Genomic DNA, 23,509 nt, shown 5'->3' with positions numbered 1-23,509 from the left:
AATGCATGGTCAGGCGCTTCCTGGCTTCCTGGTCTTGATGTCAGTGGCTTCTATCTCCTCCTTTGACCAGCTTATTATCTCAGCAGGGTATCTGATCACGGGCAGGGCAGGGCGTAGGTGTTGATAGGCCGGATCTCATTGTTAACGTTTAGCTGACTGCTCAGGACTTGGCTGACCCTCTGCGGGTACTTGGTGGTTGCAGCTAGGGCTGCCACAAACGATTATTTTGATAGTCGACTAGTCACCGATTATTTTTGCGATTAGTCGACTAATCAGATCATCATCCATTGGACGTACAGCGTACAGCTTATTGCACCAGCAGCATCTGCTCTTATATAACTATCATTAGCTTACAGCTTGAAGTGTTTGTGCTAACTACAAATAAAGACAAGATGGTAGTTTATTAATTTTTAATGAAATTTGCAGATTGTTTCGGTGAAGTTTAATAAACTCCTTGCTTTCTAAAATATAACAGGACACCGGAGTAAATTCTCCAGCGTCTCACACTTCTGATAATCAGCTGTCTGCTTGACAGTTTTAGCTGTGCAAAAACTATAACTTTAATCTCAGCCAAACCGATTTACTCAGGAACAAATAAAATACTAAAGAAAGCCAAACAATAACATTTTTAAGTTATCTAAGTGACTTATATATATGTTTAACCTGACTAGCGAAAGACGGCGGTGGGTTTGAAAACGATTTGCCGGGAGTCCGGTGTTCTCACGGCTCTAGTTAGCCTTGCCCCCGGCTAGCTATCGAGCTAGTGGGTAACAGACGTCTCCGAAAACGTCGGAGCGCTTTTGAAAATATGTGGTGTCCTGATAAACTGAGCAGATATTTGAGGTTTACACAGCTACATTCTCGCCTGAAAATATGTTAAACGTTTATTTTGTGACCCAGAAAGAATAATAAGAGTAATATTAAAACTAACTAGCTGCCGCCATTGTTGACAACTGCGCTGGGCTGCGCTATGAATTCTGGGACACAGCTTCTTCTTCTTCGGGGTTTAACGGCAGCTGGCATCCTTGTACATGCAGTGCTGCCATCTTCTGTTTCAGTCCGTTATTACACTCTTAAATCCTACTACTCATTCCTGCGTCCTTTGTGATCTTACAAAGCTTCAAACGATGCGTCGACTATTAAATTAGTCGTCGACGATTTTAATAGTCGACATAATCGTGACTAGTCGACTAATCGTGGCAGCCCTAGTTGCAGCTTACCTTGATCTTAGCCTCTAGCCTTCTCCATGGAGGGTACTGCCCCTTGTGGCCATTCAACTTGTAGCCAAGCATCTCACTGATCTCTGCTGCCATATTGTAGATCAGCTTGTTAGTCTCGGTAATGGTAGCTGTAGGTATCGTCCGTAGTGCTGTATTAACGTCATCTAGCAGACCTTCTGAGGGTACCCTATTAGAGCACTTCGCTCTTGCACTGCAGGCCTACTTGTTGTTCCTAGAGTATTGGGAATGGGAGAATGGGAGGGAGAGCCTTCAGTTTTCAGGCCCCTCTTCTGTGGAACCAGCTTCCAGTTTGGATTCAGGAGACAGACACTATCTCTACTTTCAAGATTAGGCTTCAAACTTTCCTCTTTGCTAAAGCATATAGTTAGGGCTGGACCAGGTGACCCTGAATCCTCCCTTAGTTATGCTGCAATAGACGTAGGCTGCCGGGGATTCCCATGATGCATTGGGTTTTTCCTTTCCAGTCACCTTTCTCACTCACTATGTATTAACAGACCTCTCTGCATTGAATCATATCTGTTATTAACCTCTGTCTCTCTTCCACAGCATGTCTTTATCCTGTCTTCCTTCTCTCACCCCAACCAATCACAGCAGATGGCCCCGCCCCTCCCTGAGCCTGGTTCTGCTGAAGGTTTCTTCCTGTTAAAAGGGAGTTTTTCCTTCCCACTGTTGCCAAAGTGCTGCTCATAGGGGGTCATATGATTGTTGGGAATTTCTCTGTATCCATTATTGTATGATCTACTGTACAATATAAAGTGCCTTGAGGCGACTGTTATTGTGATTTGGTGCTGTATAAATAGAATGGAATTGAATTACTTCACGCAGTCTTGGTAACCGGCTACGGGGGTCCAGGTTTCAAGCTTGGCCATGATCCTACCTTTCAGGTCAGTTCCTCTCACACTCAATGATCCTTCTCCTCTTGCACTTGGGGCGTGGTACCCAATCTCAGGTGGGGGTGATGATATCTCCCCCACACAATCCAGGCAAGTTAAGCCCACCATCCACCTGAGCATCTTCATCTCCACAGCAGTGAGGATCTGCTCATGTTTCTTGGTGGCTGGCCAGCATTCTGCTACTATAGGGCCACCGGCCATATGACTGCCTTTTAGATCTTAGCTTTGAGGTGTTCGGGCATCCTCTGATAACACAGGATGCAGGTCGATTCACGCCATTTAAGCCATGCTGCACATCCGCGAGGGTCTCACTGTCCACGCAGACCAAGGTATTCAGTGGTCTTCTTTAACTCCTGGCCATCGATCTGGATCAATCCCAGAGTTCGAGGGCCACATTTTAGGTACTCCATCTTCTTGGTGTTCAGGTGCATTCCACTTTCTTCCAGCCAGTCCTTCTACTCTTGCAACTGCTCTTGGAGGGGCAGGTGGTCTGGGTCAGCAAATGCAACATCGTCAGCGTAAAGGAAGCTCCAGTGTATTCGTGATTGTAGGTCGGCCGTTGCTGTGTCCATGCAGAGGATGAACAGCAGGGGTGACAGGGCTGAACCTTGGTGGACGCCGATGGTGATGCTAAACGGTGATGAGGTACCTGCAGGGCATATGACTTTGCTGGTGACATTTTGGTAGAGTAGCTGCATCCATTGCACTTATTCTTCTGGGATGCTATGTGACCTAAGTGCTTTCCAGATAAGGCTGGAAAGCACGTGGTCGAAAGCTTTCTCCAGGTCCAAGAATGCCACATGCGCCATCCCGTTCATCTCCCTGTGCTTTTCCATAAGCAGTCGAGCAGCATGAATGGCATCCGTGGTGCTGGAGCCCTTGACAAATCCACACTGGTTTGGGGTAAGCTCAACGATATCACGAAGGCATTTATTCAGGATTCGCTCAAAGATTTTCATTGCATGACAGAGTAGTCGAATCGACGCATAGTTGGTGCACTGGCTGACATTCTCCTTGCCTTTCCAGATTGGCATGGTGGTGCTGGTTGTCCAGGCCTGGGAAGGCTTGTTCTCGGCTGCAATACGATTAAGGAGATCCGCTAGGAACGCATCTTCCATATTTTGGCTGGGATGTCATCTGGTCCGGTTGCCTTTCCATTCTTCATCTTCGTCAGTGCCTTCCGCACACAGGTACTGGGCGGGGAATGGGCGGGGGGACTTTGGATCGGCGGGTGTGGGAATTCCTGATTGGAGATGCCAGCAAGCATCTAAGATAATTTGAGATTTCCAGTTACAGATGGACAAAATGGTGATGGCCAACCAACCGGACATTTGTTAGCTAGAATCAAAATCAGTGACTTTTTGCCTGCCCAACAAATACTTTTAAGTATTAGAAGGCTCAGACAAATAAATTAAAGAGCCTTTAAAATTAGGAGAGAGTGGGGTGAGTTGTGCCAGTTTTTACTTACAGTGAGGCCATGACAGTAATGCTTCCAACTAAAACATGTACTTATATTTCAGGATGTTTCAGGATGTTGTGCATCCCTGGGAACAATCACTGTGGATCCAAAACAAAGTGGTCTTGTGGCACACCTTGCCCCCAGTGCGGGGTAAGTTATAAAAGCAAGTTGCGCCACATGAGCACATCCAAAGTCAATTTTATTAAACAAGGCCTAGCGCCACACGGCCACATGTTCAGAACAAAATGAAATTCAAATGAAGACGAAATGAACTGCAATTGTCTTCACAGATCTGGCCTACTTCATAACATCCCACTCTTTGATGCTACCCACTACCACCAAGTTTTTGTGATGTGGGTAGTGTTTTTATACACTAGGGATGACTCCATCATCATCTTCTTTGAAAGTGAAGCTGGGCTTTCCATTCACAGACCTATTACTACTTGACCTTAAAAACTTGCACCACCGTTGGAACCATCAACCATCTCAACCAATCCAGCGTAGTCGTAGGATTTGGCTTTGTTGCAATGAGGCTCTCTTCCTTGCAGGATGAGTAAAATGGTTGACTCTTCAAAAATGTGCAGTCACATGACCAATTTCCTCTATGGCTTTGCAGAAACAAGACCACTTTCCCCTACACTTAAATACAGTAAAGTATTTTTAATTTGTAACTTCCCACTTCTGGTGCAGTTCCCACATAATCTCCTAAATAATTAACTAAATTCAATGAAAATGGAAATTACTTGCAGCCTTTAAAATGAGGTCTGCAGTGCTTTGAGAACTCATGTCAAAAATAACATGCTAGTCCTACGAGCAAACTTTTTTTCTTTTAAAAAAGTGGAGTCCTTGACGTCTCACAATAATAAAACCAGGGTAGAGCCAGCTCATTCCTCATTAGAGCCACTTGGTGGCAGTGTTGCTTCACAAACATGTAGCCATTGTTCTTCAGATTGTGTCAGCTTGGCTCTAACAGACCTGCTGATAAAACCTTAAAGCGTTGGTCGGTGTGTTAGGAAATACAAAGGTCTAAATCTAAAATTAGATAGCTAATCATACAAGTAACACGCAGGCTGTGGTTGCACATGTTAGCATAGATAAACACACTTTGCGTAACTTTAACATTTTAATTGTTGGTTGCCTTGGCTCTGCTACTAAGACCTATGAAATGACCCCATTTTAACTAAGCTGAAGAAAGTACAGCAAACAATTTGAAATAAACATTTTATTAGTGACAGTGAATATCTGGCATTGGTAAAATACACATAGTACTGCATGAAAAATAATAAACATAAAAATGTCTTTGCTTAAACAATAAAGTTTGCTTAGTTTTTGCGTTCCAGAGTGGCTAAGGTGATCCTTACAACAAGCTCTGTGATTTTAGCTGCGAAATCTTCTGAATTCTTGGATTTTCTAGAGTCTTAAGGAGATGCTTAAAGACAACGCAAGCTGACTAGAGTGCTACTCAAATCACATCCAAATAACCTGAAATCATTCACTCATTGACCAAAAATGATGCTTCACACACCAAGAATAAAGTCAGCTAAAGTCAGCTAGTCAGCTAAATCTTGCTAATCTTGTTATAGCTTTAGGTAAAAAGCTGCTACATAACAGTACCCTGTGCATCACATAACACTCAAAGGTGTACAAAACACATAGCAATCATCTAATGTTAAACAAGAAAACCACGGTGCTATTAGAGTCTTACATTTATGCTTTGTGAACACAGAGACGTGTAAAATAAAAGGTTATTAGTTCAGTTATCAGTAATGTTTGTTATGAGCTGCCATCGCTTGAGCTCAAACACCAGAGCTCAAAAAGAGGACACTACCAGAGTAAACATCAGTAGTTAAGCGTGGTTTTGTGTATTAGTAATAGCAGCCATTCCTATGTGACACATGCAAAACGTGCATCGCAGAAAGAGTGCTGAAGACAGCAGAGGGCACTGGAGCTTGTGCAGCTTTGTACACTTACACTGAAAGGCGAGACCAGCTTTAATTCACAGTTTAAACAAAGGATCAAAGGAAATCCATAATAATTCAGACATAACTCATAACTGCTGCATATCTGGACCATGGCAGTGAAAAAATGAAATTCAAAAGTGTGATTATATAATTTAAGGGAGTTTGTTGCAGCTGAGACTGAGTGTTTTTCCTCCTAAATCTCCTGCTGACTGTCAGTGTGATCCACAGGTGCCACTCTAATGATGGCACCTGGGGGTGCTGATGTATACTGAGTATACGTCAAAGTACTTGTACTTTTTCTTAAAGTATGTATTTGTAACTTTCCAAAGCATGAAATTTAAACAATAATGTGGCCCTAATGCAACGACTGTTAAAGGGCAGACTGCCTCCTACATCTGTGCAACACTGAGACTAGAAAGGCCAACAGTTAACGTCTGAATCTTATGGACGTTTCAACAAATTAATCTTAAGTCAAAAACAGGCGAAGCTATGAAATCAGGTTTTGCACGTTCCAATTCGATCGTTTTCTGCTTATTCAAATACGGATCTTCCTCCATTGCAGGGACGAACGGATGTCTTTATGAACCGAGCTGCAGGTGAAAGTAAGCACTGTATGTTCTTGGCGGTGACAGAATTTGAACATCACATTTATTCATGCTAGGCACTATCATGATTGAGACTTTTTTGGAGATCTGGAGATTTTACCTGTATGATTATTGGTGACTGTGCCTCACACTTTAATGAAGAGAATCTGAATGTGTGCGGTCCAACTGGGCCGTGCACATTCAGATCGTGGAACCATGCAACCCTACGGGCTGAAATATTTTTAAGGACAAAGGTATTCAAGCTTTTTTGTGTGATTGCAAAGTGACAGTAAGGTGACGCATCCAGTCTTTGAAGGAACACAACAAAGCCTCTAACTCTCACGTTCTGGCTGGTGAGAAAGAAATGTTGAGGATGTCCATGTGACAGAACATGAGCTTTCTTCTCTCCTTCATGTGCACGTACACAAAAACACAGACATATGCACTCTTGGATTTGAAATTGCTCGTACAATGCTAAAAATCTGTACAATATTTAAATACTGTATTTACAGAAATAAATACACTGTTGTTTGCCTCAACTGGCCTGCTGCACCTTATACGTGCAATCAAAGAGGTCGAGTGGGCGGGGTCATTCTTTCCACAGCTGATAATCAGAAGCAAAAACTAATAAAGGCCACAGTTAAGCAGATTGATGGTTGTTCTTTCTTTAGGATTGAGCTTGCAGCACATTTCACATTACTGGAATCAGATATAACACTGGATTACATCAAAGGGCCAAGCTGGTGCATTTGCATGATTCAGCCTAATGGTAAAGTGGCTATATACTTTATAAATATACTACTATAAATGTAGTTGCAATAGAATCACCACACCTTCAGCCTTTACACGGGTTCCCTTCGTCTGTGTAGTACTGGGTCTAAAGGCTTGATCATGAAACCAAAGCATGAAGAGGACAGCATGTTTTTCCTGGTAGAAGAAGCTTTCCACTCCAGCGGTGGACAAAGGCTAATAAAAGTTGAAAAAATCAGCAACCTCGGTTGAGTAAAAACCCATATTTCTACAGATGGTACAGTGACTACCATGAGTGCACCAAACCCTACATGAGGCTGTAAACATAAAGTATGTTGCTACAGGCGAAGCACAAATATGATCTCTTATGTATGTAAGTATTAAATGTCTATGCAGGATGTAAAACACGTGTTTCATAGATTGTAATAATGAAATCTATGAATGAATGAGCCTGACAGTGAGAGTCCGCCCAGCTGGAAGCTGAATTCAATCTAAAAATATGAACTACTCTCACATCTCCCATTAATGGAAAAAAGAGCAAAATGACTCAAATTAATATTTTTGCGTGCGTTCTCAACGCATTAAGAATGATATAGTGTATATTTGTAACTTTAGTTTTGGTAAATGTTAGCGAGTCAGCGTGGTTTCACTTGTAGCGGCTACCCAAAGATGTCACAGCGTTAACACTTTGCATCAATCCTCCATAGCTGAACATTTTTACATAGTAATGCTAGTTATTTTTAAGCTAGCAATCTCACAAATGGAAGATGACTGCAAGTCATCCATTTGGCAGACTGGCCATGTATAAGGAAAACTGTGTGTTTTGCCCTCGAGGGAACCATTCAAAGGGCTGAATATTGCAGAACTACTAACATGACACGAGTTTATATAGAAGAACATTAAGATATTTTTGTGTAGCTCTTCTGAGGATGTTTACTGACCCTTTCATAGTCTCAGAACAGAACAACAACAAACAAAGATGAATTCACCGTATGTGTTCCTCTCTGTGCCAGAGGCAGTAGATCTGCATAACATAGATTAAAGTATGGAGAAGCTTCTGTCAGGAGCTTTTAAGCCTCATCACTGGGTTCAGGGGTTTCCTTGGAGGGAATGACCACTAGAATGCTGCTTATCCACGAAACCTGACAGATGTGGTGAAGTGACGAACCTAAAACATACTAAGCTCTCATTAGTGCCTCTCTTACCTCGATGATACGCGGATTCTAAAGCTGAATGTCTGAGTTTAAGTTAAGTTTGCACACATCATCACTTTAGTGCTTAAATGAAGAGCGACTGAACCTTCCCGGTACACGCCCCTACAGGTGTGTGTTTGTATGTATGTGTAAGCTGTTAGCATCCAACTCCACAGCTCCGGACTGGAGCACGACTTCTCTTTTGATACTTAATGGCTTAGGAAATCAATGCTAGCTTTGACAGTGCGTCCGGTAGACACGTCCACTGCCATGGCTCGGATCTCCGTGTCGCCGAACTGCATGAGCGTCTGGATCTCTCGGCGTGCCGCTGTACTTTCTGTTCCGCTCACGTCTAAGCGCAGTGTCCCACACTTCCTGACACCGGGCTCGCTGATGAAGCTCGCATTCTCCTTCTCAGAGCAGTAAACATGGATGACAATAACCTGCTGGGAAGGTTTAGCCGGCGTGTAGCTCCGCTTGACCATCTCGCCAAGCGCCACAGACTGGTCCGCAGCTATGAAGGTGTCGAAGACGTCCGTGCACCAGCGCGTTCCATCTTTAACTAGCAGCTTCTCCGGTGGGTGCTTCCCCTCCACAAAACGATTGAGGACACCAACCCCGTATGTGAGTGGCGAGCGGCGGACTTTAATCACACTGGGGTCCAGGCCAAACAGAACAGCGCCTTTCAGGATGGTTAGGCCAACGTCATGGGGAATGATAATGCGGCTGCGGCCCTGAAGCATGTTCTGGACAGCTTGCTGCAGCAAGGGAGACTCGGCAAAACCTCCCACTAAAAACAGGAACTTGATGTCACTGACTTCTGGCTTCTCGAAGAGCTCAGCTGCAGGAGAAACACAGAAATGCCTTTTATTCATACCCAGTGAGTGCACTGATACACAGCTGTTTATATCTTCCTTTCACTGATAAACAGCTGAATTTGAATTTTATGACCACCACCAGTCTCTGAGCCTGGTTCTGAAGGACGCCTTATTCTCCTCCCACTGTTGCTCATGTGATTGTTGGGCTTTTCTGTGTATTGCACGGGGTTAACCTTTCAATATAAAGCACCTCAAGGCAACTGTTGTGATTTGGCGTTATGTAAATGAATCGAATTGAACCTGTCACCAAAATAACATGGTTTATGAGGCTTGGCCTTGCTGTTCTACAGATCCTCATCATCTGGCCATAGCAGGTTTCCTCTTGTAAAAGTCTTCATGCTTTCCCATTTCTAGAGAATCCTTCCAATCAGATAATCGATGTTATTATCTCTCAGTGTTTTCGCTCATCAGTGCGATTCATACACACGATGATGGCAGGAAGTTGTCACGCAAGGCTGAAAAAACAGGACTTACTCATTTTAAATTGGTTCTAACACGGGAGCAAGAATACAATTACCCGTTTTGGTGTTTAAACTTCATTAAGGTTTGTGGATTTCCTTTGATGTCTTTCTTGAGACAACGTATGGATATTAGGCAGATTGTTTATTAGATTCCTCACTTTGGGGCTTAATGAACGGACAGAGAGCAGGTCTCTCCCACGTTAGCTTCTCTTCTTTGGCGTCCTGTTAAATCCAGAATTGAATTCAAACTCGTTCTCCTCACATACAAGTGCATGTGCCGCAGGTTTCTTCCTGTTTAAAGGAAGTTTTTCCTTCCCACTGATGCCAAATGCTTGCTCATGGAGGATTGTCTAACTGCTGGGTTTCTCTCCACTACTGTAACATATTTACAATTTGAGGCAGCTGTTGATGTGAGTTAGCACTTTATACATTAAACTGAATTAAATTCAGTTGTAGCACTGTCTTTGCAGTGTTTTCAAATGCGTTACAAATGTCACAGAAAAACAGGGGTTTTATTTTATTTATGTTATGCTATAATAAATTGCTATAATCACTATCTGTATTGAAGCAGGTCCATCCATCCTTAAGAAATGTGACCTACTTTCATGTGGTTGAGCAAACTGTGGATTATCTAGGCCAGGCAACGCCAGGCCTCGAGTGCCGGTGTCCTGCAGGTTTTAGATCTCACCCTGGGTCAACACACCTGAATCAAATGATTAGTTCATTACCAGGCCTCTGGAGAACTTCAAGACATGTTGAGGAGATAATTTAGCCATTTGAATCAGCTGTGTTTGATCAAGGACACATCTAAAACCTGCAGGACACCGGCACTCGAGGCCTGGAGTTGCCCACCCCTGATCTAGGCTGTCTGGAGTTAGGGAGTGACCAACCCTGTCAGTTTGAAACTGAGCAACAACAACACATTGAACAGAATGTTACTGATCCCAGTGAAGATTTTTGACACTCATTGTTCAATACTTATACGATCTTTTGTACACGTAAGGGTCATTTTTCCCATTAGTTACTTGAGAGTAGTGGCACAGTGACTAAAGGTTGTCTTAAAAGTTGCATTGCAGTTTTAATGTATTATTATTAGCAATACAAATACTATTATTTACTTTGCAACTTGCTTGACTCTAAGGTGAGCGATATGTGTTTATGCAGGTGTTATAATGTAGCTTACTGAGATGTTGGATGATGTGGTCTATGGTGGGCTTAAAGAGGGAGTTCATAGCATCTGGATTCATCCGCAGCATCCCCTGAGATGACCACTTCACAAAGTCCACACTGGAAAGAGAGGAGAACATCTGTTACATACACTGTATTCATTTCAGTTCACAGGCAGATCATTAGTTAGTTACAATAAATTATCAAATCAAAACATCACTGAACTGTCAAATTTCACAAAATGGCAAAGACTCATATTTATAAATGACAGCACAAAATGTAACTAATGATACAACTGAACTGTTGTTCACTTTATTCTCATCCAGATACAACATGTTTGTTACAAATGGGACTAAAAATGCAAGAGTTTAACTGTTTATTAATGCAAGTCAGAGATAGAAATCAAAAAAAGACTTTTGCTTCAGGTGATGGTCCAGAAAATGAAAGCATCTCTTAGGCTCTTAACATGTTAGCACAGCCTACAGACAGCCACTAGCTACAGCAGTATGAAAAAGTAATTGCCCCCTAAACCTAATAAGTGATTAGGCCACCCTGACAGCAACAACTGCAACCAAGCGTTTCTGCTAACTGGCTGTTACAGTGCTGTGGAGGGTTGTCGAGGTCGCCTTGTCAAGGTCATGTCACAGCATCTCCATCAGATTCAGGTCAGGACTTTGACTAGGCCACTCCAAAGTCTTCATCTTGTTTTCCTTGAAACATTCAGAGGTGGACCCGCTGGTGTGTTGCGGATCATCGTCCTGCTGCAGAACCCAAGTGTGCTTAAGCTTGAGGTCTTGATGGCTGGACAGTCTCCTTGAGGGTGTTTTGGTAGACGGCAGAATTTATGGTTCCATTTACCACAGCAAGTCTTTGGGTCCTGAGCATCACACTACCACCACCTTATTTTACTGCTGGCAACATGTTGCTTTTCCCAAAAGTCTTGGGACTCATCAAGATGATTCAAGATCAAGAAACTGAGAGGGGTCTTTATGTTCCTGTTGCTCGGCAGTGGTTTGGAACTCATTTTTTGCCCAGTGTCTTTCTTATGGTGGAGTCATGAACTCTGACCTTAACTGAGGCAAGTAAGCCCTGTGGTTCTTTGGATGTTGTTTTGGGGTTCAGTGACCTCTTGCAAGAGTTGTTGTTGTGCTCTTGGGGTCATTTTGGTTGGCCAGCCACTCCAGGGAAAGTTCACCACTGTTCCGTGTTTTCGTCATTTGTGGATAATATCTGTCATTTTTGGTTCGCTGGAGTTCTACAGCTTTAGAATGGCTTTATAACATTTTGCAGACAGAGATTTCAGTTACTTTGTTTCTCATTTGTCCCTGAGTTTCCTTGGATTGCGTCATGGTGTCTGGCTTTTGAGGATCTTTTGGTCTACTCCACTTTGTCAGGCAGGTCCTATTTAAGTGGTTTATTGAGAACAGGTGTGGCAGAAATCAGGCCTGGCGGTTGCTAGAGTAATTCAACTGAATAAAGGGGACAAACACTTTTCACACTTTTAAAATTTCATCTTAGTCAAGATGTTGACAAGCTAAAAAAAACTAATATGTGCCTAATCTGTCTTGATGGATGCTCAATCATCCAGGTCAGTAAATCCCAAAAGGCAGCTCATCTGGACTTAGCGTTTAGAATGGTACTGAGGAACTGGCCTCCCAGCCCATTGTTCATCAGTGGGCTAGGAGATGTCCCCTGATGTCCTGTTCATAAGGTTGGAAACCTGCAGTCAGCTGAGACTGAAGAAGCCCCCTGATGATAATGAAACGTTTCTGAAAACGTCCAGATGAACAGAATCAACCTTTTGGATCATGTACAGAATCAAATGTGATCAAGAAATATTGCAACATGAAATCACAGAGTCAATATAATTCAGATTAAATCTGTATCAAAAGCAAACGAGCGCATCTTTTTGGTGTCAGGATTATAGAGACGCTCATGTCAGTCCAGGATTGGGTTTTCTGTTTACACTCACTTGCTTTTGCGCAGAGCATGTTCCACACTGTGGCCCCTGAACTTCTTGTAGTAGTCAATGAAGGAGAAGGGCAGGTTAATATTGAGAGGATTGGTTCTGTCAGGGGCTGCAGCTCTCTTTCGAGACTCAAATGCAATCATCAGATCCACCCACGCAGCTGGCCTCTTTATCTTAAATTGGTCAATGAAATCTTGGCCAAAGATCTTACACAGCAGCTTCTCAAATTCATAGTCAATCCCAATGGACCCATAGGGGCCACCTGAGAAAACAGACAGCTGTGAGTCACATGAACACGGTCTGATGCTTTAGCAAAGTGTTACGCTACACGTGCTGTACCCGAAGCCTTGTAGAGCTCTTTCAGATGTCCTTCTGGAAGACGGATCTGATGGACAGTCAGGTCAACTGTTCCTCCACCACAGTCCACCACCACATATCGGTCACCTGTGCAGAGAAGTGAGCAGGTGAGAAGCGTGGCATGAGACAAAGTGCATGCACTGTGTTGTTTACAGGAACATGACTTTGTCTGGCACTCCTGCTTCTGGAGTGAGGCCACAGAGAGCACTGCTGACCTGATCCTTGTAAACTCAGTTCTAAGGCAGTGTAGAAGGAAGCAAACCACTCAGGACAGGTGGAGCTAACAGGTTTAATAGCCTCTATTAACCCTGTAAGACCCATCACAAAATAGCCAGAAAATTCAGATTTTTTAGAACTGAGATGTTTATGAACCCTTATAACAAAATCCACAAAATGTGTTTATTGCTTTATCAGGTTGTGTTTGATAGATTTTTATTATGTGTATGTTTTGTATTGCATTTGATACATTGAGTGTTTTTGACAACTGTTTGATAACAACGATGTTAATTTTAGACAAAAAAAGAGTTTTGTCCATAACATTTTGAAATGATGGCAAATATTGATCATGTTGATGCAGGTCTCAGAAACTCATGTATCAAATATGATACAAAAAGTTAATATGTATCCATGTTGAAAGCAATAATTATAGTCTTTGTATTAAAGTCAGTCTTCAATTTTTAGTTAGAACTTTTAAAGATGAAGGGTGTGTAACAGCACAGCCACTCGGCTGTGACATGGGAACAGCACAGAAACCACAGCTCCCGTGGTTATTAAAGCTCGCTAGCAGGACGGCGTTTAGCAGACTGATACTGTCAGCTGCAGGTAAGCATTTGTCCAGTGTTCAAGAGCAGAGATGCTAATGAGCTATCAAGCCTGTAAAGCAGGGTTTCCAGTGGTTTGTGCTGTGATTGGTTGTTTGCTAACCAGTCAAATGGTTTATGTGTTAATTTAGCAGAGCTGCACATGTGCCGCTGATGGGTATCCCGAATAAGCCTTAAAACCTCTTCAGCTGGGCTCTTTTCCCACCTAAAAGGAAAGGTTTGTAAAATAAATGAGCTCAGTTTAAAGTGGCTCTAAAACCACATGTGTGTGTTGAAGGAACAGAAACTAATTTTATAGGGAGGCTGTAATATCCTGTCAGGTGACTGTTTATTCTGATATGACCAACAACATAACAACCAACCACAGCAATGCGTCCCTCTGGCTGATCCAGCCTTTCCCAGTTAGTGCAATCAAATGAACTTATTTAGCAAACTGCATCAGTGTTATTTGGCTCCATGCTGGACACACATCCCCGCTGTGGTTGTGTCAGAAGGGTAAGAAACTGCCAAATCAAATGTGTGGCCCTACCTTCTGCCAAGCCAGCAGCTGAACGATGCTTAAACTATGTCGGTGTTTCTGAACACTTGAGTTTTTTTTATTTCTTTATACGTTTGGTGCCAATTCTCTAAATATTAGGTTTATGATGCTGGTTTCTTAATCGGCATCATAATCTCTTAATCTATGACAGGATGACAGTACATGAAAGAGCCAAAGGAGGCAGCCTAAAGTAAAAGAGAACAGATGAGTAAAAGAAGAGAGAGACTCTACCTTCTTCCAGCTCCGACCAAAGCTCCCCTATGACATTTTCCACCAAAAACGTGCGACTCTGCCGGTTGCGCCGTACATGCTCCTTAGCTGCTTGTTAACAGAAAGAGAGTGTTCTGGTGAGTCTGACCAAGGCAGGAAGCGTTGCTATGAGAAGTTGTGGGGCTCATATACAGTGGAGTGTGAGACAAGCAGCAGCCTGAGATGAATCCATACTATGAGCAGGATCTCTATAGAGATCTTTTCAGGAACAGTTTCATTAAAATGCTTATTAAATGGGTCATTTGGTTGGCATACATACATACAGTCACTACAGAACATGATATACAACGTCATGCACAGAATCTAAGTGGAAAATGGATCTATTCAGTCTTATTTATATAGATGCGAATCACAACAGTCACCTCAGGACACTTTAGCTTGTAAGTTAACGACCCTACAAGAATACAGAGAAAACCCAAACAATTGGACAACGCTCCACGAGCAAGCAGTTTGGCGACAGTGGGAAGGCAAAACTCCCTTTTCGTCTGCAGATTAACTCTGTTTATGTATTTTCCATTATCACCACAGACGGTCTGCAGCGTGTTGGTGATGTCACCAACCCTGAACTACAGGTGCTGCATACCAGTGATTGTTGCATAATGGGGATGTTAGGTCTTATCAACCAATCAGCATTTGCAGTCGCAAACTTGATCCACTGCCAGCGACATGCAGTTGGGATCTGAAGTCCCACAGATGTGTCCATCCACATGTTTGGTTTGGAATGAGCCGGAAAGACGATAAAAGAATAAAGCATGAAAATGCAGATTTTTAACTCTCGCTTACACTCCAGCTTTTTGTATGTTATAACCAATAGCAGCACAAGTAAGAGTGGCAAACCAGCAGTAACACATACTTTGTGCACTGCCTCCAAATGACAACAGAAGACGGGCCCTGGAGCAGGGCGGCCACCCGAGCGCTCTCTCTGCTCGACCACACATTTAGCTTTAGCAAACCGACTGCAGGGTCCTTTACAGGGGCCCTCTTCTGTGTTGTGTCATCTACTTAGCTTAGACCATTCAGCTTCCCTGATGTATAATTCATGGCGATCATCCAGGCACGTCACCGTGCATACTATATCACTCTGTGCCGGGTCCCGATCCGTCATGTGTGGACCAGTTTTGATGCACCGTGTTATGGGGTTCAAACAGTGTTTAGAGAAAACGTCACAGCTGTTCCGACAGTCCCACTAAAGACTTTTCTGTGGGCGAAAATCCTCTTTTTCTCTGTTTACCTGAACTTTGTTTGCTGTTTTAGCTGTTTTTGTTGTTTCATGGTTGTTTCATGGTTTTGTGGGGTTTTAGCTGAGATTCTGATGTTTCCATGGATACCACACATCTATGTTTAAATATCTGTACATCCTGTTAAACCAGCTGTTCTCCCTTTTACCCCCGGTAAGGGGAATGGAGGTTCAACAAGTTAATTGTTTATTGCTTAATTACTTTGTTAAGCTGAGGTTTAAGGCCTGGACAATTGTCAAACCTTTTGTTCTCCATTATGGAAAATTGCTGAAAATAAAAATGGTTATGACTTTAGCTCCTGATTCGATCAAGTCTCCACGTCACTGAAATGCAGACAGGTTCCGCTCACTTTATGTTTTCGCTCGTTGCCTTTTTCCCGACCCACTTGGGTTTAAATGCCTCAGTGTCTCTGTGTACCTGGCCTGTACCACTACACCTGCTGTTTTGGAATATCTGCCCCACTTCCTTCTTTCACACAATGGTACGATTCCAGTCTGCCTTTGCATGTGATTGGCTGCATGATGTGTCCGTCAAAGTCTCACCCTAACCTGCATGGATTCTCAGCAGGGCTGAAGATTCGGCTCACACATAATAATTACATCGTGTGAAACCCATGACCTAGAGCAATATTTAAGTGCGTTCCCAGCTCTGACAAATGTTTTTAACTGACTTTAGCAAGGACTGCCTAAAGTTAGCACATGAGTAGGTGTAAAGGCCAGCCAGCAGACCTGACATCCATCACACTTTCCTGTTTTAAAAGGTGGCGTGGCCTGGAAGAAAGAGATGTGCAGCTGAAAAGCTGCTATAAAGAAAGACCATGTAAATAAAATCACTCATCCTGCAGCACTGTGTGGATGGGTCCTTTTTGTGTTACAAATGGGAAGAAACAGGACCAGGCTTGGGAATGAGGCTCATTTGACACAACCAGCTGGGGAAGAGGGGCGAGGTCAAAAAGACAAACGCTGAAACAGAGCCAGGAGATCACAGTAATATAAATGTATGCTATGTCTTCTAATGATGCTGCCTAAGGGAAGCATGTATAATGTAAACAGAATTGGTCCTAGCACTGAACCCTGTGGAACTCCATAATTAACCTCAGTGTGTGAAGAGGACTCTCCATTTACATGAACAAACTGGAGTCTATTAGATAGATATGATACAAACCACTGCAGCACAGTACCTGCAGCATGCAGCTACTTCTCTAATAAAATGTTATTGTGAGTAGTAACAAACACTGAGGTTTAACAGGAAGCTTAGAGATCGTTCTGTGATTAGCTGAGACAGCTAATGATGCTTTTTAAGTAAAGGTTTAATTCCTGCACCCTCCTGTGGTACTTAACCTGTTAACAGAGAGACTCAGTGCTATCTGAGTTCATCGTTCTAAAAACATTTAGTGTAAACTTTCATTTTTACCAGAGCAGGTCCCTTTGACGATGAAAATGTTCAGTCCAACTATAAAGAATTTTAATTACACATGATGCAGAGAGGGATGGACAATCAGTAGTTATGTACAAGAATCTCAGGCTAAATGATACCTGAAAGATCAATCCAAACCAATCAATATAGAAATAACATAAACATTACAAAACATTACAGATGTGTGATTTGGACTAAACCATGTGAGGAAGAATATGCTTCAGTGGGAATGCACATCCAAAGGAAACTGCAGTCGTGTTCCAATAGTCTTTAATATTCTGACAGCTTATTTATTATGGACTCATGTGTGTACTATGAGATGAGATGCATGCACCTGACTGTTCACAGGGATCCTCCAACAGAGTGTTGGACTAACGGACTCTCCTATCTCCAAGGAAAGCTCAGAAAATGACAGAACTGACACCCAAGTCTTTAAATCATCTTTAAACCATTGTTTCTAATAATACTACTCTGAGACGTATTCACCGAGGAGTGACCGTCACCACTTACAGGACAGTTTGTTAGGTAGATTTCTAATCAGCCATTCTCATGGCAGCATCTCACTGCATTTAGGCATGTCAACAGGGTTAATATTATTAGTTATTTTTGTTGTTTGTACTGGGGGACCATTTCCAAGGCATCCAGTTACAGCTAGAAATATGTTCTCCAAATGCAGTGACACTCGTTTCCTGATGTATTCATTGTCACCTGAATTGTACAGTCTGTTGCAAAAACGCACATTTCAAAGGTCCGTTTTCAATTGCTCTGAATCTTTGAAGCCCTGAGTGCTTCCTGCTTGAATATGACAAAACCAATGAATGGTTTCTCTACGATTACAAACTGTCATGGTCCTGGGTCATTTGACTCAGCATTTTGTGTTTATTATTATTATGATCTTGTGTTCTAGTTCGTTCTGATCATGTTTTTGTGTTTTGATGCATGTCCCTCTGCTCTCTGTCTGTACCGTGTCTCTGAGTCCAGTCTGTGCATTTCCTGTTTTACTTTGAAGGTCTGTGTCTTATGTCAGTGTGTTCAGTTTTGTGCTCTCCCTGTCTCATCTGTGTAATTAGTGTCAGCTGTGCCTCCCAGCTGTTTCCTCTTAGTCCTGTTCACCTCTTGTATTTAGTGTCTGCGTCGTCCCTCATTCGACTCCGTGTTCTGTTTGCCTGCCTGTTAGTTTATTTGCTTTGTTTAGTTAGTTTTCTGTTCAGTATGCAATCTCCCAATAAAGCCGGGTGTTTTCACATTCGCCTCCGTGAGTCCTGCTCTTGGGTTCACCATTCCCTCCTGCCTTCACACAGCTATGGCACAAACTCTGTGATTTTTCTATTCATTTCTGTGTTTTATAGCATGCCTGCCTGTAGCCGAGGTCTGAGCTGCAGGCGGTGCCAGCACTCACACTCTTCTATTCTGAACTCATGCTTGTGTTGCACAGGCAGTGTACTGTTTAGCATTAACCCTACAAACTGAATGGAACATATGTTACTCTAAAGCTTTGATGATGCCTTTTAGGAAGTGAGGTGTTAGAGCGATATGATGATGCGTGCTCGATCATCCAGGTGAGGAAATCCCAGAACGCTGATTTTGTTCATCTGGACGTCGTCAGTGTCAGAAACATTTCATCACACATCCAAGACTGAGCCTGAGACTCAGCTGGATTCAAGTTTCCCCCCATTATACACAATAAACTAGCACTATTTACTTAATAATGAACAATGGCTTCAATTTCATAATGATTGGTAGGTAAACTGTCAACATTGAAACTGCCATCTTCAGACGAACAGAATCGGTTTTCTGGCACTGTGATACATGCAGTATACATGCAGTATACATGCAGTATACAAGCAGTATACAAGCAGTATACATGCAGTATACATGCAGTATACATGCAGTATATTTGGTCTTGTGCACGTGTATAAAAGTGTGCTGCAAAGGTGCACAACTAGAGCAAACTCATTCGTATCCATCCATCCATCTTCATCCATCCATCTTCATCCGCTTTATCCGGGGCCGGGTCGCGGGGGCAGCAGCCTAAGCAAAGAGGCCCAGACCTCCCTCTCCCCAGCCACCTCCTCCAGCTTATCCGGGGGAACACCAAGGCGTTCCCAGGCCAGCCGAGAGATATAATCTCTCCAGCGTGTCCTGGGTCTGCCCCGGGGCCTCCTCCCGGTGGGACATGCCTGGAACACCTCACCCAGGAGGCGCCCAGGGGGCATCCTTATCAGATGCCCGAACCACCTCAGCTGGCTCCTTTCGATGTGGAGCAGCAGCTGCTCTACTCTGAGCCCCTCCCGGATGGCCGAACTTCTCACCCTATCTCTAAGGGAGAGGCCAGCCACCCTTCGGAGGAAGCTCATTTCTGCCGCTTGTATCCGCGATCTCGTTCTTTCGGTCACTACCCACAGCTCGTGGCCATAGGTGAGGGTAGGGACGTAGATCGACCGGTAAATTGAGAGCTTCGCTTTTACACTCAGCTCCCTCTTCACCACGACGGACCGGTGCAGCGTCCGCATTACTGCAGCTGCAGCCCCAATCCGTCTGTCGATCTCCGGCTCCCTTCTCCCATCACTCGAGAACAAGACCCCGAGATACTTGAACTCCTCCACTTGGGGCAGGAACTCATCCCCGACCCGGAGTGGGCACTCCACCCTTTTCCGGCTGAGAACCATGGCCTCAGATTTGGAGGTGCTGATCCTCATTCCCGCTGCTTCACACTCGGCTGCGAACCGCTCCAGTGCGAGCTGGAGGCCCTCACCCGATGAAGCCAACAGAACCACATCATCTGCAAAAATCAGAGATGAGATTCTGAGGCCACCAAAGCGAAAGCCCTCCGCCACTTGGCTGCGCCTAGAAATCCTGTCCATAAAAATTATGAACAGAACCGGAGACAAAGGGCAGCCCTGGCGGAGCCCATCACCCACCAGGAACGAGTCCGACTTATTGCCGGCAATGCGAACCAAGCTCTTGCAACGGTTGTATAGGGATCGAATGGCCCGTAGCAATGGGCCAGACACCCCATACTCCCGCAACACCTCCCACAGGACACCCCGAGGGACACGGTCGAATGCCTTCTCCAAGTCCACAAAACACATGTAGACTGGTTGGGCAAACTCCCATGCACCCTCAAGTATCCTGGAGAGGATAAAGAGCTGGTCCAGTGTTCCGCGACCAGGACGAAAACCGCATTGTTCCTCCTGTATCCGAGGTTCGACTAACGGACGAACTCTCCTTTCCAGCACCCTGGCATAGACTTTCCCAGGGAGGCTGAGGAGTGTGATCCCCCTATAGTTGGAACACACCCTCCGGTCCCCCTTCTTAAAGATGGGGACCACCACCCCGGTCTGCCAGTCCACAGGTACTGCCCCTGATCTCCACGCAACATTACAGAGGCGTGTCAACCAGGACAGCCCTACAACGTCCAGAGCCTTCAGGAACTCAGGGCGGACCTCATCAACACCAGGGGCTCTGCCACCAAGGAGTTGTTTAACTGCCTCAGTGACCTCGCCCCCGGAAATTGGCGGGTCATTCCCCTCATCCCCAGACTCTGCTTCCTCCTCGGAAGACGTGTCAGTGGGATTAAGGAGGTCCTCGAAGTATTCCTTCCACCGCCTGACAATTTTCTCAGTCGACGTCAGCAGCGCTCCGCCAGCACTATACACAGTGCAGGTAGAGCACCGCTTTCCCCTCCTGAGACGTCTGACGGTTTGCCAGAATCTCTTCGAGGCAGTCCAAAAGTCTTTTTCCATGGCCTCTCCGAACTCCTCCCACACCCGAGTTTTTGCTTCAGCCACTGCCCGAGCCGCATTCCGCTTGGCCTGTCCATACCTGTCGGCTGCCTCCGGAGTCCCACAGGCTAACCAAGCCCGATAGGACTCCTCCTTCAGCCTGGTGGCTCCCTTCACCTCTGGTGTCCACCATTTGGTTCGGGGATTACCACCACGGCAGGCACCAACCACCTTGCGGCCGCAGCTCAATGCAGCAGCTTCGGCAATGGAGACGCTGAACATGGTCCATTCGGACTCAATGTCCCCAGTCTCCCTCGGAATGCTGTTGAAGCTCTGCCAGAGGTGTGCGTTGAAGATCTCGCGGACTGGGGCCTCTGCTAGACGTTCCCAGCACACCCTCACTACGCGTTTAGGTGCACCAGGTCTGTCCAGCGTCCTCCCCCGCCACCTGATCCAACTCACCACCAGGTGGTGATCAGTTGACAGCTCAGCCCCTCTCTTTACCCGAGTGTCCAGAACATATGGTCGCAGGTCTGCTGATACGATTACAAAATCGATCATCGACCTACGGCCTAGAGCGTCCTGGTGCCACGTGCACTTATGGACACTCTTATGTTCGAACAGGGTGTTCGTTATGGCCAAACTGTGATTAGCACAGAAGTCCAATAACAAAGCACCGCTCGGGTTCAGATCAGGGAGGCCGTTCCTCCCAATCACGCCCCTCCAGGTCTCACTGTCGTTACCCACGTGAGCATTGAAGTCTCCCAGCAGGACAACAGAGTCTCCAGGTGGAGCACCCTCCAGCACCCCCCCCAGGGACTCTAAGAAGGCTGGGTACTCTGAACTGCCACTCGGCGCATAAGCGCAGATGACAGTCAGGACTCGTTCCCCGACCCTAAGGCGCAGGGAACAAACCCTCTCGTCCACCGGGAAAAACCCCAACGTACTCCAGACTGAGACAGAGTCCAGCCCCTCTCCAGGAGACTGGTTCCAGAGCCCAAGCCATGCGTAGAGGTGAGCCCGACTATATCTAGCCGGTACCTCTCAACCTCACGCACTAACTCAGGCTCCTTCCCCACCAGAGAGGTGACATTCCATGTCCCTATTGCCAGTCTTGGCAGCCAGGGGTCAGTCCGCCAGGGCCTCCGCTCCTGGCCGCCACCCGGCACACAATGCACCCGACCCCTATGGCGCCTCCTGCGGGTGGTGGGCCTGCGGGAGGATGGGCCCATGTCTCCTCTTCGGGCTGTGCCCGGCCGGGCCCCATGGACTAAGGCCCGGCCACCAGACGCTCGCCCTCGGGCACCCTCCCCGGGCCTGGCTCCAGGGCGGGGCCCCGGTAACCCTATCCCGGGCAGGGTAAACTGTTCCCTCGGTGTCCTTTTCATAAGGGTCTTATGAATCGCTCTTTGTCTGCTCCCTCACCCAGGGCCAGTTTGCCATGGGAGACCCTACCAGGGGGCAAAAGCCCCCAGACAACATAGCCCCTGGGATCCCTGGGACACACAAACCCCTCTACCACGATAAGGTAGCGATTCAAGGAGGTTCTTTTGTGTATCCATGGATACACAAAAGAACCAACAATGCAAATGGAAACAAGCAAGGCCAAAATGAGTCTTTGAATGTGGAGTTTGTCTTTATGCAGACTAACAATAGGACTGATAAACCTTGTAAGTCTTCTGTTTTGGTTGTGGTGATGAACACATGCTTTGCACCAAATACAACTTAAATATGTGAGAAAGAACGCACAGAGAGCTCATTGCTGTTTAACATTTTCACTTTGCATCATTGGCACACTGCTTGATAGACTAGAAATGATTCTGTCCTGCTTTTAATGTGGAAGCATAGAAAACAGGCCACATGTTTAACTCGTTCCAGGCCTAATAAAACCATAATTAAAGTCCTTTTGCTCAGATGGGAGGTTGAAATTTCATGTAATTTCACCCCTAATTACTATTGCACAGATTTCGATTGCAAATGACATTCCTATGTTTTGGGTTAGTGGGGGCAACATGAGCAAGCATTTGGTGGTCTGGCCTTAGCCCGCGGAGCCAGCCATGCTCAGCCCGAACGAGCCACATGGTTGTACCCCTTCACACAGGAGGGGCTGCAGGGAACCAGTGCGCTGTGGACCAGGCAGCAGCTGAGGGTGGACGTATTGGTGATCCAACCCCCAGTTGCTGAAACTGGTTTTAGATATATGTGACGTCCACTTTTTGGTGGGAGAGCGCCCAAACTGGTGTTTGAGGGCGAGAGACACTGGTCCCACCTGATGACTCGACTGTCTTACTGGTGTTGAGGTTTACATTTATAATCTTAAATGCTTATATGCTGATTATATTGCTTTATATAAGAAAGGCCTAACTCTGAGTACACTCTGTGCCAAAAGTGCTGACAGGAAACTGCATGCGTTTGCAGAAGCGTGGTAACTGCAGTAGAAAGTGAAACCAACTAGGCTGTTTGATCGAAACGTAAAGTGTGGTGTGACGTAGAGAGCAAGTGCATAAATACCTAGGCTTCTGTTTGTGCTTCAGACCTGGGGTTGTGTGTTTTGTGTTCAGGACCACTTCTGAACTGTGTCTTTTTGG

General features: G+C 45.0%; 1 protein-coding gene across 5 annotated transcripts in view; it reads right to left on the bottom strand.

The window, feature by feature from the left end:
- Positions 1-4,822: 4,822 nt before the first annotated feature.
- Positions 4,823-23,509, bottom strand: part of hspa12a (heat shock protein 12A) — a 103,346-nt gene continuing 84,659 nt past the window's right edge. For 2 of the 5 annotated variants that reach the window (XM_080869285.1, XM_080869283.1), the window contains exons 8-12: positions 14,504-14,593; positions 12,896-13,000; positions 12,560-12,818; positions 10,604-10,707; positions 4,823-8,922 (exon numbers count right to left, since the gene is read on the bottom strand). In XM_080869285.1, the coding sequence (XP_080725411.1) occupies positions 8,291-8,922; positions 10,604-10,707; positions 12,560-12,818; positions 12,896-13,000; positions 14,504-14,593 (1,190 nt within the window). In that variant the 3' untranslated portion in view covers positions 4,823-8,290. The remainder of the gene's footprint in view (positions 8,923-10,603; positions 10,708-12,559; positions 12,819-12,895; positions 13,001-14,503; positions 14,594-23,509) is intronic. The other 3 variants (XM_080869286.1, XM_080869284.1, XM_080869287.1) reach the window with 2 other exon arrangements.

The sequence above is a fragment of the Rhamphochromis sp. 'chilingali' genome (genome assembly GCF_963969265.1).
Source record: "Rhamphochromis sp. 'chilingali' genome assembly, chromosome: 20".
Taxonomy (NCBI): Eukaryota; Metazoa; Chordata; class Actinopteri; order Cichliformes; family Cichlidae; genus Rhamphochromis; species Rhamphochromis sp. 'chilingali'.
The sequence above is the reverse complement of the archived record's forward strand: the minus strand, read 5'-3'. Positions and strand labels throughout refer to the sequence as shown.